Here is a 12,349-nt window from a genome sequence, read left to right on the forward strand (position 1 = left end):
TAATATAATTTAAACGTTGCGGTGATTAAACGGCCTTTCTTATTTAATCAAACATATAAAAAATAATCAACGCACAATGGAAACTAATTTAACTAGATTTAATCAGGGATAGATTTAATTTTAGAAGTAGGAATGGAGAACAGAGTAATCCCGGACCCCCTTCCATGGGACGGAGGGGTATGAAAGAAGAGACGGGTCATATTGACAGAGATAAAAAGGAATTAGTTATTTTTCGCCGTACCCGTCAGCAACGTCATCAAAACGTAGTTTAAGTCAGCCAATAAGATAATTTAAACTTTTAATTACGTGTTGGAGGGAGGGGCTCTTTACTGGGTGGTCTATGAGTAGGAATAACTGAAGTAAATACTAACCGTTCTCCATTCCTACTTCTAAAGTTAAATCCATCCCTGATTTAATAAACCAACATACATTTTTAATAATAGAGTTTGCTAAAATATCCAATATCGATATCTCCTTTTTATTTAAATTCGAGATAAGATAACTAAAATAACATTGAAGATCTAAATAAAGTTGCCACATGTAAAACAATCCACGAAAACCTTGAAACATTGAAGAGACACTCGAGCTAAAATTAGTATTTTTTGCCACTCCCCCGTTAGTAAGAAACAAAATCAGGTCAATTTAGATATTTAGAATTTAGAGTAGGAAGGAAAAATTTAAATTTGTATTGCCGGCGACGCCACCAGTGAGAGCGCAACGATGCGAGTAATAAATATAATAATAATAATAATAACGAGAAAAGTGTATTCCGTTCAAAAATAAAGAAGTCCGTGGCGAAATATAAAAATAACGAACTTAATACCGTAAGATAAAAGAGGGGGATGATGTTGAATTTGTTTAGTAGGTCGATGTCCTTCTGATCGTGAAAAATTAAGTCTTTCGGGGTCAAAACCTTGCCTACACTGAGCTGCCACTATCATGGCAGTCGATGATTTAAAGTACATACGCGAACAATTCTGATATTATCTTTGATGATAATTGAAGGTTTTGCGTTTAGGTTTTGAGATTCAATTACTAAAGTCATTACTAAAAATTATTGGTATCTATCGGTAATCTATTTAATAAAATACCGCTTTAAAATTATGGTACTGTACATTCAAAGAGATATTTGGTAATTAGCAGAAATTTCAAGATGTATTTCATAAATTACTGGTAATTTCAAGATAATTTTTATAAATTACCGGTAATTTCAAGCTGTTTTTGATAGATTACCGGTAATTTCAAGCTGTTTTTGATAAAGTACCGGTAATTTTAAGCTGTATTTCAGAAATTACCTGTAATTTCAAGCTGTATTTGAAAAATTCGTTTAAACCAAAGATGCCTATACCGCTAATTTATCAAGCTGTATTTGAAAAATTCGTTTAAACCAAAGATGCCTTTACCGCTAATTTATCAAGCTGTATTTGAATAATTCGTTTAAACCAAAGATGCCTTTACCGCTAATTTATCAAGCTGTATTTGAAAAATTACCAATAATACCAAGCTGTATTTGTTCAATTAGCGGTAATGTCAATCAGTATTTGTTCAATTAGCGGTAATGTCAATCAGTATTTGTTCAATTAACGGTAATTTCAAACTGTATTTGATAAATTACTTTCAATTTCAAGCTGTTTTTGATAAATTAACGGTAATTTAAAGCTGTATTTGATAAATGCGTGGAAACCAAAGACAATTTCAAGTTATTTATGAAGCCATCTTTGGTTTCCACGCACTGGTACATGCTTTTCAATATGGCACTACGACCCAATATTATCATCCAACATTCTCAGTTCTTATATGGGTTCTTAGTGTAACAACGCTTATCATATTTGGGCCCTTTAACCCTTTGAATTACATGGCGTATGTTCTTTAACTTCCATTCAAAGTTTCCTGGTTGTCAATCAAGGTATTATATTGTTTCGTCATCGCAAAAGTTGAAAGTTCTATATTTAGTTTTTGAACTTTTTTTAGTTCAAAAAGAAAGCTGTACTACTTTTATTTTTTATTTTCCAAAGAAAAGTGAAGATTACCTTTATTTTGAAGACCAGTTTTTAAGATGGGGTGTTTTTTCGTTAAATGAATTTTCTTTCTTTCTTTTAATTCTTTTTCTTTAAGAAGAGAAGTTGTAGGGAATTGATGTCGGTTTCTAAATAAAACTAGGCCGAAAACAGGATTTAGTCGCCCCATACAGCGTTAGATCATTGGGGGTAGGGCGCTAAGTGAGTGGGAATATTCGATCTTTCGCTAGTTTATTTATTACTTTTATGTGTTTAAAATCGCTCTTTGGGAGGAAAGTTTTGAGTTTAAAATTAGGTTTTAGGGTGAAAATTATTATTTATTTTTTCTATTTAAGTTTTGAACTCAAATGAGGTAATTTTAAAGGAAGATTCCATAGTTATACAAGAATATCAAAGGTTAAAAGCCTCGCCATTGATAGTTAGTTGTACAAAGTATAGAATAGATAAAGCTTTTGTTTCGTGAAGGAGATAATTTACACGGCCATATTGGTGGGTCTTATGCAAAAGGAAAGCTGAAATCCACCAATATGTCTGCTAGAACCGTGTGACGTACTACTAAGCCAACCGAAATCTCTCTATACTAGCTAAGCTACCCTGCGGTGTCCGCATGTTTTAACTTATAAGGACTGGAGACCGGGAATAGTTTCCTGTCTATGTAGACACTAAATACAAAATAGTCTATTGACATGACGTTATTTTTATTATTTTTTATTGTGCTTTTATTATTTTTATTATTTTATATAATTTTTTTATTATTTTAAATTATTTTTTATTATTTTATATATTTTTATATATTTTTTTATTATTCTATATAATTTTTTTATTATTTTATATAACTTTTTATTATTTTATATAACTTTTTTATTATTTTATATAATTTTTTTATTATTTTATATAACTTTTTTATTATTTTATATAATTTTTTTATTATTTTATATAACTTTTTTATTATTTTATATAATTTTTTTATTATTTTATATTATTTTTTTGTAATTATTTTATATTAACTTTAACAATTATTTTGTTATTTTCTAATTATTTTTTATTTAGTTATTTATTTATTACTTTCGATTCCAATTAAACAATGGTTAATTAGGGGTCATTAATAAAGCTAAAATATTACCGTTCTAGAATATGACGTTCTTAACAGGCTTAAGGACTCGGGGTTCACCTCCATCCCAACCTCGAGAAGAACTTAACCAAACAATCCCAACTATTTCTAAAACCTCCCCGTAGTGTTACTGATATCATCCATGCAGTTTGGTCCCAAAATTGTGAAATTAACGATTTGTGACTATGCATAAAGAACATACATATTTACAAACAACAAACAACTTTCAGAACCCCCGAAGGGTGGTTTATATTTCAAGATAAAACTCCTGGAAATATTTATAAGACATTAATTCAACTATCATGGTAGCGAAGGACTGAATATAAAACTACTGTATTGAGAGAGCTTGTCACCATCTCACGTACTATTCATTCTTAAAATAATATAATGATCTCACTGACGGAACTAAGTTTCCACCAGAATCCCACCCACGCCAGAGCACCAAAGCGTATCGGCCTAAAAATTGTAAAACAATACCCTCCTTGTCTAATCTTTCCATCTTCAAATATTGAGATAAATTTCAAATTTAAAAAATTCTTGATATGGTAGAATAACTTTCCTAAAATAGTTAAGTCTGAAACCTTAACTAGACCTTCTCCAATTAATTTTAACGATAAGACGGTTTAGATACATATATGGGCCAATGCCAGAATAAATGAACTACAATGGAATATCTTTATATCTTATTTTTGGTTTTTTTTTTTAATTTAGGTTGTCGTGGTCAAAATTATAATGGACCGACGCTACGGAAAGGCTATTCTTGTCACCGTACTTCTTCTGAAGATAATTGCGGCTGAACCGGAACTCGGTATGTCCTGTTTTGGTTTTAAAACTAATCAACAAATAAAGCACTTTGCGGCTAATACAAATCCTTGAAATATTCCTTAAGCCTATTTACGAATTTTGAATTTTCAAAGACGTTGCAAACTTTTATATAAACCATTAAGATGTAGGTCTATTTTAATATGTTCATTTTTAACATGCAGAAAAATCCTCCGGTTGGAAATGGAAAGATGGTGACAAGACTGACACGACTACAGTTACGCCAACGACCACAGAGGATCCAATCTCAACTACCGACATCACAACTCTATCGGATAATGTAACGGCCCTAGTCACAGACATAGTCGAATTATCCGATGTAGACAACAACGATACTGTACCAATTAACGGTACTGACGCCGATGCCTACGACTCAACTTCCGACATCACCGGAAGAAGCGCCGGAAGTTTCGGACTAACTCGTCAAGGTCGAATCGTTAACGACAGTGGGAAGAAACTGAACATCAAGGGTTTCATTCCAATTGTTACTTTGGACGATGATGACGACGATTACAGGGGAAACCGTAAACTAGAAGACCAAAGTCATAGTCAAAGTCACTCCGGACCCTATCCTCCGCAACCAATTCCTCAAAGACCGTCCTATGATTTGGTAGATGAAAGGCAACAATCATCTTCTTACCAACAATCATCGTCTTACCAACCTCAACCTGTTTACAAACCGTCGTCTCATGACACACCTACCGTTTCTTACCCCGCTCCGGCTCCATCCGTTGTTCAAAAACCAGTTGACGGATACCAAACTTTATCATCAGGTTCTTCGTCATTTAAACCAGTCAATAGTGGATCCAACTACCAGTCTGATCAGTCATACGGAACTAGAATTTCTACTTCTCAGGGACACTACAAACCTCAAACTTTGGATTCGAGCAATTACCCTACAAGAACCGTAGTTTCGTCTCAAAGCTCATCGGGATACCAAAGTTCTCAAGGTTCATACATCAAGGACGCAAAACAACCCGATTACCTCAACGGTGCCAGTTATCCGCCACAACGTGACGCCAAGTACGTCGGTGTACAGTCGAATGTACAATCAAATGTACAATCGGTGTCCTCATCAGTGTCCAGACCAGTTTATCAAGACCAGAGAGCTAAGGGTCCAGCACCATCAACCTCATCTGACGGGCGACAATACTTTCAAGGTCAAGATGGAATTTATGAAGTAGCCAATACCGGACACGTGCAACAACAGGAACTCTTCGACTCGAAGGAGCCTTGCATTTGTGTACCATTTTACTTGTGTAAGGATGGATATTTGAGCAATTCCGCCAGGGAAAGTGATGGTCCGGCTGTGGACATTGATGAACGGTCTGCTAGGAAGTCTAATATTACCAGAAGAAGTGTTCCAGCTAATGACGTAAGTTTAACGCCTAAATTTCTTTTTTTATGAAGTTTATTCAATACCTTGTACTTAGAGATGTTTATGATTCTTTGAACATACTTAGACTGAAATACCAGCCTACGCTAGAGATGTCATGTCCCGTTTCGTCGGAGGGTCCAACAGTTGTGGTCTTCTCCGAAGGTGCTGCAAGGTCCCACCGTCTGGTGGGTTTGAGAACCTACCTAATGGCTTCCAAGGAGGCGTTCCACAAGGATTTCCTCAAGGTTTTCAACAAGGCGGTTTCCAACAGCATCAAGGATCTGACATTCAGAGCGATTTCCAACACGAGTACGTCCCCGTTCAAGAGCACAACCAAAACCAACAACATGGCGGTCCCGTTTTCCAACGACCCTTACCCGATCACATTGTCGGCATTCAATCTGGTGGTCACCCACCACATCGACCCGGACAAGGCATCCAGATTAACAACTTCCCTCATCGACAACCTCAACATATCCAACACGTAGATCAATTTCAAGGAAGTTACAACCAACACCACCAACAAAATCAACACCAACAGAGCATCAACAGACCAGTTTACGAACCCGCAACTTCCATTCAGAGACCCATTCCTCAGTTCATTCAAGATGATAAAATTCATCGTCCACCCATATCCACTGCTGCCATTGGACCGGGAGCTCAACAAAGTCACGTTAAGCCTTACCCAGGTCCTAACCATTACCCAACCAGAGCACAATTTGGTGGTAGCATCCATGGAGGATATGGTTCGTCTCAAACAACATACGGCCGACCACAGCAAGTGCCTTACAGACCAGTTCAATCCCAATTTGGTGGTCATGGAGGGCATCATGGGTTATTGCAGAAACCAGTTAGGGCGAACTACGGATCATGCGGTTCCAGAAACAATTATGGCGTACATGGACGAGTAAATAACCTCGCCTACAGAGAAGACTCAACCGATTTTGGTGAATATCCATGGCACGTGGGTATATTGAAGAAGTTGGGACCAGGAGATAGTCTCTACGTTTGCGGAGGAACTTTGATCGCTAGTCAATGGGTACTCACAGCCGCTCATTGTTTAAAGAAGTAAGTCAATATCTATTTTCTTAGGCTTAATAGTTTCTAACGTACAATTTCATTAAAGATACAACATTCAAGACTTGAAAATCCGTCTTGGTGAATGGGATGTCCATCGTGAAGATGAATTCTACCCACACGTCGAAAAGCTTATTGGAGAAGTCTTTGTTCATCCCGATTTCTTCCCTGGAAACTTGAAGGACGACGTTGCTCTTCTGCGATTGGACACTCCCGTTGATCTTAACCAACCCCATATAGCAGCCGCTTGCCTACCAGAACTTCACGAGCACTTCACCGGACAGAAATGTTTCGTCACGGGATGGGGCAAAGACGCTTTTGGCAACAAGGGCGAATACCAGAACGTCTTGAAGGAGGTCGACGTACCAGTTATCGATCATAGGGACTGTGAGTACAGGCTGAAGCAGACAAGATTGGGACCCGGCTACAGGTTGGACAAGGGATTCATGTGTGCCGGTGGTGAACCTGGAAAAGATGCTTGCACGGTAAATATTTTTGTCTTTATTTAACGATTAGATGACCTATAGAGTATCAAAAGATCGACGCCATTTTGTGCAAGCCCACAAAAAAAAGTTTTACGTAAGAAGTAACCATTCATCCCTTTCGTTTAACAGGGAGATGGTGGAAGCCCATTGGTCTGCGAAGACCATGGAGTTTGGAAGCTAGCCGGTATCGTTTCATGGGGTATTGGTTGCGGTCAAGCTGGAGTTCCTGGTGTCTACGTCAACGTGGCCAAATACAGAGAATGGATTGATAGCATTGTCGGACACTATGGTTAAAACTATAATTTTCTCACCGTTAGTTTTTTTCAGTAAGGTTTAGTTGATTTCAATTCTCATGACACATTGCGTTCTAAAATTTACTCAAAGAAAATAACAACATGAACGTTATTTATTTTTATATTTTTTTTACAACGCCAATTTTATTCATGTATTTATTTTTAATTACTTAAATGTTTTCTAAATTTTTTAAAATTTAAGTTAAATGATCGTCTGGATTACGATTATTAAAGTAAGGCTTAGAGCCTATATTTTTACGCAATTTTGTATTTGTTATGTATTTATTTTTGAGTGTAATACCTTTTACTGTAATATAAAATAATTGACAGCTTAAATATGCGTTAACTTCATTTTGTCGAAATGATAGGACAAGCCTATGCCTATAGAAACGAACTCCCTTTACACCCTCCCTAAAACTAGCACCAAGTCACTGGCTCCTATATCAAACAAGGTAAGTTTTCATTGTGTTTTTATGCGGTTTTATGTTGTTTTATATAACTCAGCAGTCGAAGCGGCTAGGAAGAGTGCTCACTTCGCACAGGGATTCTAGATTTTAAGAGGGATGAGAATTTTTGAGAAAGGCGAGGCAAATGTGGAAACGTCAACGGCGTGTCATGCGATCGAACGTTTAAGTTTTTTGGTACTTTTCAAGGTCAAATAATAAAGACCAGATCATGCTGCGGTTCATGGTTCAACAGTTTATGGAAAGCAGAAAAAACTAACTCTCCAAGGGTCACGCTGTGGTTTTACAGCCCCTAGAATCTTCCAGGGTGAGGAAGAAGAAAACATTTATTCTTGAAAGGGGAAAATATGACTGCGCGCGTTTAGTGAAATAACCCACTGCCTCAGGCGCGAAAGAATGTACTTGAAAAGGCTTGCTCTACTCATCCCTCTCATAACATCTAATATCCTTGGTGGGTCTGAATTTTTATTTTAACGTATTTAAACTAATAAACTTTAAACTTAGAAAGTTTTATTAGGTTTATGAAGTAGCTGAATATAATAAGAAGGGGGGGGGAGCTGTACTACGTTCCAAAATGGAAACAAAATGTTATCATTTTTAAAAGAACCTATATTTAATTACAAAATTTATAAGTTTATAAGCTATGTTCCATAAGTATGACACTGGATCGTATGAACGGAAGTTGGACAAGTTGAACCACCAAATTATTTATTGATCACTGACCAATTTTTGCTGACTCAACTTTTTGACCCATCTAATTGAGTCAAACTTTTATCTTCTGAAAAGGCCTTTACACTCCTTTTCCCTAATCTTAATACTAGAAGGGTAAATTCACTTCTGATGTTACAATCTTCGGAACTCGAGTCTATTATCATTGTCTATTATTATCCTATAAACTGTTTCTCATCATTGCTGTTTCCAATACTAGAAGTCTGTAATAGTGATACAACTCCAGTTGGTGATGAATCTATAGCGAAAGCAATGAGCTGGTCCCTTGCAATTGTATTATCTTGTGGCATTATTAAATATCTTAGGCTGGGAACATCGTTTTCCAACGCAGTCCCCTTTAAATGCCAGTTCCAACTTTGGATTTTTATCATCAATTAGATGTGAATATTGAATAATTCTCTGTTTTATTGCAGAGATCGGCATTCAAAATCGGAACTTTGATACTTTGCGAAAGTAGACATAATGATGGATATAAACATAAGTGGATATCCACTTATAAATAAGTGAATATCCACTTATAAATAAGTGAACACCGCTATATATGTTATAAATGTACAATAAAATAAATAAAGTTGAACAATTATTGGTCGATTGAATGAATGAATCTCAATTTTTTATTGCTTTTCATGACAATAAAGGTACAGGCATATGTTTATGAAATAAGCTCTCAAACATAGAGAATAAAGTTAGAAGATTAAAATTCCCACGGTAGTACCCTTTTTCCAGATAATAAAAATATTCATCATGAAAATATCTTTATCACGTATATGAGTATTGAAATAATTGACAAACTATACATTAGTCAGACCTGAATCTACATAAATTCACACATAAATATTGAAAGATACTGTGTTTTTACGCTTTCATGAATACCAAATACCAGCAGTAGTAAGGCTCTCAAACAACCTCTATGCAAGTATATTATTATTTTAGCAGTTATGAACGGCTAATTAAGCAAGATATATTCACACATTTGCCACTAGGGGCGCTGTATACGTAGTTACGTATTTACTGACATCTTAAACCTGGTGAAATTCTGAGCTTTGCCTTAACGTTTCAGCAATGAAACAAGATATAGTTCACACATTTGCCACTAGGGGCGCTGTATACGTAGTTACGTATTTACTGACACCTTAAACCTGATGAAATTATGAGCTTTGCCGTAACGTTTCAGCAATAAAGCAAGATATAGTTCACATTTTGGACGCTAGGGGCGCTGTATACGTAGTTACGTATTTACTGACATCTTAAACCTGATGAAATTATGAGCTTTGCCGTAACGTTTCAGCAATAAAGCAAGATATAGTTCACATTTTGTACGCTAGGGGCGCTGTATACGTAGTTACGTATTTACTGACATCTAAAACCACACAAAATTTGCCGTTAGGGGCGCTGAAGTCATTAACATTGAGCAGTCACATAGGCCTAAGTGTGTTCTATTATTTGAATTAGAGTCCACGTGATAGTCCACGTGTCACTTCGGCATTCGAAGCGCCCCTAACGATGGAATTCGCTCTGGCAGTCGGAGAAAACTTGGCCAGTTCTTTCTCTCCGCACCGCTGACCAGACAACATCTTTCTTTGACCAGCTCGTTGGAATCGTAACTTTCGACGTGAATCTTGGAAGGAAAGCCACGTTTCACACTGATGCTGAGAAGTTTCGCCATTCATTAACTGAAAGCGCACCAAGCCACGATGTCTCCGCCATTTTTAAATCTACGTTTTACGGTAGGTACAAAGCCTTTCAATAATCCAAAGCCATCCAGCTAGCATTTTATTATTTTATTTAATCAGAAAGTTTAAATTATTTAGGAAGTGTTAATTGTTAGTTATTTATGTTTATTTATTGAAAATAAAGTACAATGAGAAGAAATAGCAATATTTTTAAGTTATTACGCGTAAAGACCTTTGAGATTCTAAAACTTTATTCATGGCGGCATATAATTAAATAAAAAAAAGAACCGTGGTTTATTATCTAAAATAAGTCTCATTTACGATTTAACAGGGCGAGATTAAATTGAATTAGGCGTAACCATAAAAAATATTTTATCCTGGCCTGGGACTAATCTCTAAGATTTTACTTAATTCCGTTATTATATTCTAAATTCAATTAAAATGGGTTATTTTAAAATGATTACGCGTAAATTAAAGATCTTGGCGGTATTTGACTATTTTAGATAATGAACCACGTTTTTTAAATAAAGTCTCATTTAACGGGGCGAGATTAGGTTGCACTAGGTTTAACCATTAAAATTATTTTATCAAGACCTGGGTCTAAATTAATTGAAAATAAAATAACGGCATTAATTAAAAACTTAAAGGGGCTATTTTAAAATTGTTACGCTCAAACGGGGCGATTTTAAGTATTTAATGGGACCTGGGTCTAATCTCTAAACTTTTACTTGATGCCGTTATTTAAATTTAAATTAAAGAGGGTATTTTTAAATAATTAAGCTCCTAATTTACGGCTCAATAAACATGGCGAGTTTAAGTTACACGAGGCTACAACGTTAAAAATATTTTATCGGGCGGTGGGTCAAACCTCTAAGCTCTTACTTTATCCCGTTTTTTATTTTAAATTAAATTAAAGAGGGTATTTAAAAATTATTAAGCTCCTTCCAAATTTAGGGCACAATAAACAAGGCAAGATTAAGTTGAAATAGGCTTAACCATTAAATATTTTATCGGGACCTGGGTCTAATCTCTAAGCTTTTACTTTATGCCATTATTTTAAATTAAATTTAAATGAGGGAAATTTAAAATTATTAAGCTAGAAGGTTTTCTGAAATTATTTTAAAGCACAATATTTAAATTAAAGAGGGTATTTTAAAATAATTAAGCTCCTAATTTAAGGGTCAATAAACATGGCGAATTTAGGTTATACGAGGCTACAACGTTAAAAATATTTTATCAGGCGGTGGGTCAAATCTCTAAGCTCTTACTTAATCCAGTTTTTTATTTTAAATTAAATTAAAGAGGGTACTTTAAAATTATTAAGCTCCTTCCAAAACAAGGCGAGATTAAGTTGAAATAGGCTTAACCATTAAATATTTTATCGGGACCTGGGTCTAATCTCTAAGCTTTTACTTTATGCCATTATTTTGAATTTAAATGACGGAAATTTAAAATTAAGTATCCCTTTAATTAGACAATTCTTTAAATCTAGGGGGTTGGCAACCTAACTTATTATTTTGTCTGTATCTTAAGTATCCCAATAATTAGGCAATGGCCCAATATGTGAACTAATATATTTTCGTTTATAGTTGCGGCTGATTTTCTTGATTTTCCTTGGCTGACACAGCTTGCTCAGAGAGGATGCTCGTAACTTGGGATTTCCTTGGCTGACACAGCTTGCTCAGAGATGATGCTCTCGTAACTTGGGATTTCCTCCGCTGTTAGAGACTATCATTCCTGATGACATCTTTCTTGGATTTGCAGTACAATATGCCATGAAGCTGAACCTGCTATGATTCTCTACGACGACTTCCAAAGATGCGGAGAACATTATCGAATCTAGAAAACAGAAGATATATTAAACGCGAAATACTCAATTTTTATTTACGGGAAGTTTTGTTAACTACTACTTATTTTCTATTTCCTTCAAATTTTACTTGTAACTACTTAATACTTTTTTTCACGTTCAAACTTTAATTTGCAACACTCCTCAATTTATTTTTTGTACCAAATTTTTGTAAACACTTAATTTTTTTCTTTTTATTGAATAAATTTTGCCTTAAACCTCGTTCTTTATTTTCTTTGAATTTTTACAATACTAGACTTGGTTTCAGTTTTTTTTATTGGGACTTAGGGGGATATTTTTAGGTCCCTTTTTTAAACTTTTTACTTAAAAAATAGAAAATAAAAACATTAAAAATAATTTTTATATAAAAAATTCATTATTTATTAAAAATTTATAAAAAGAATCAATTTTTTTTTAAAAATTTATAAAAAATATGCAGAAAAAGGTAAAAAA

At 34.9% G+C, this 12,349-nt stretch overlaps 1 protein-coding gene across 1 annotated transcript; it reads left to right on the forward strand.

Annotated features, from left to right (window-relative positions):
• Window positions 1–805: 805 nt before the first annotated feature.
• LOC149618721 (uncharacterized) lies at window positions 806–7,518 on the forward strand. Its single transcript, XM_089854025.1, has 6 exons — window positions 806–824; window positions 3,841–3,937; window positions 4,116–5,326; window positions 5,415–6,397; window positions 6,456–6,891; window positions 7,021–7,518. Exons 2-6 carry the CDS (start codon window positions 3,862–3,864, stop codon window positions 7,183–7,185), a joined length of 2,871 nt encoding a protein of 956 aa, XP_089710151.1. The 5' UTR covers window positions 806–824; window positions 3,841–3,861; the 3' UTR covers window positions 7,186–7,518.
• Window positions 7,519–12,349: the final 4,831 nt, after the last annotated feature.

The sequence above is a fragment of the Phalangium opilio genome, unplaced genomic scaffold (genome assembly GCF_054372755.1).
Source record: "Phalangium opilio isolate 3A_F unplaced genomic scaffold, DU_Popi_V2 ptg000209l_1, whole genome shotgun sequence".
Lineage (NCBI taxonomy): Eukaryota > Metazoa > Arthropoda > Arachnida > Opiliones > Phalangiidae > Phalangium > Phalangium opilio.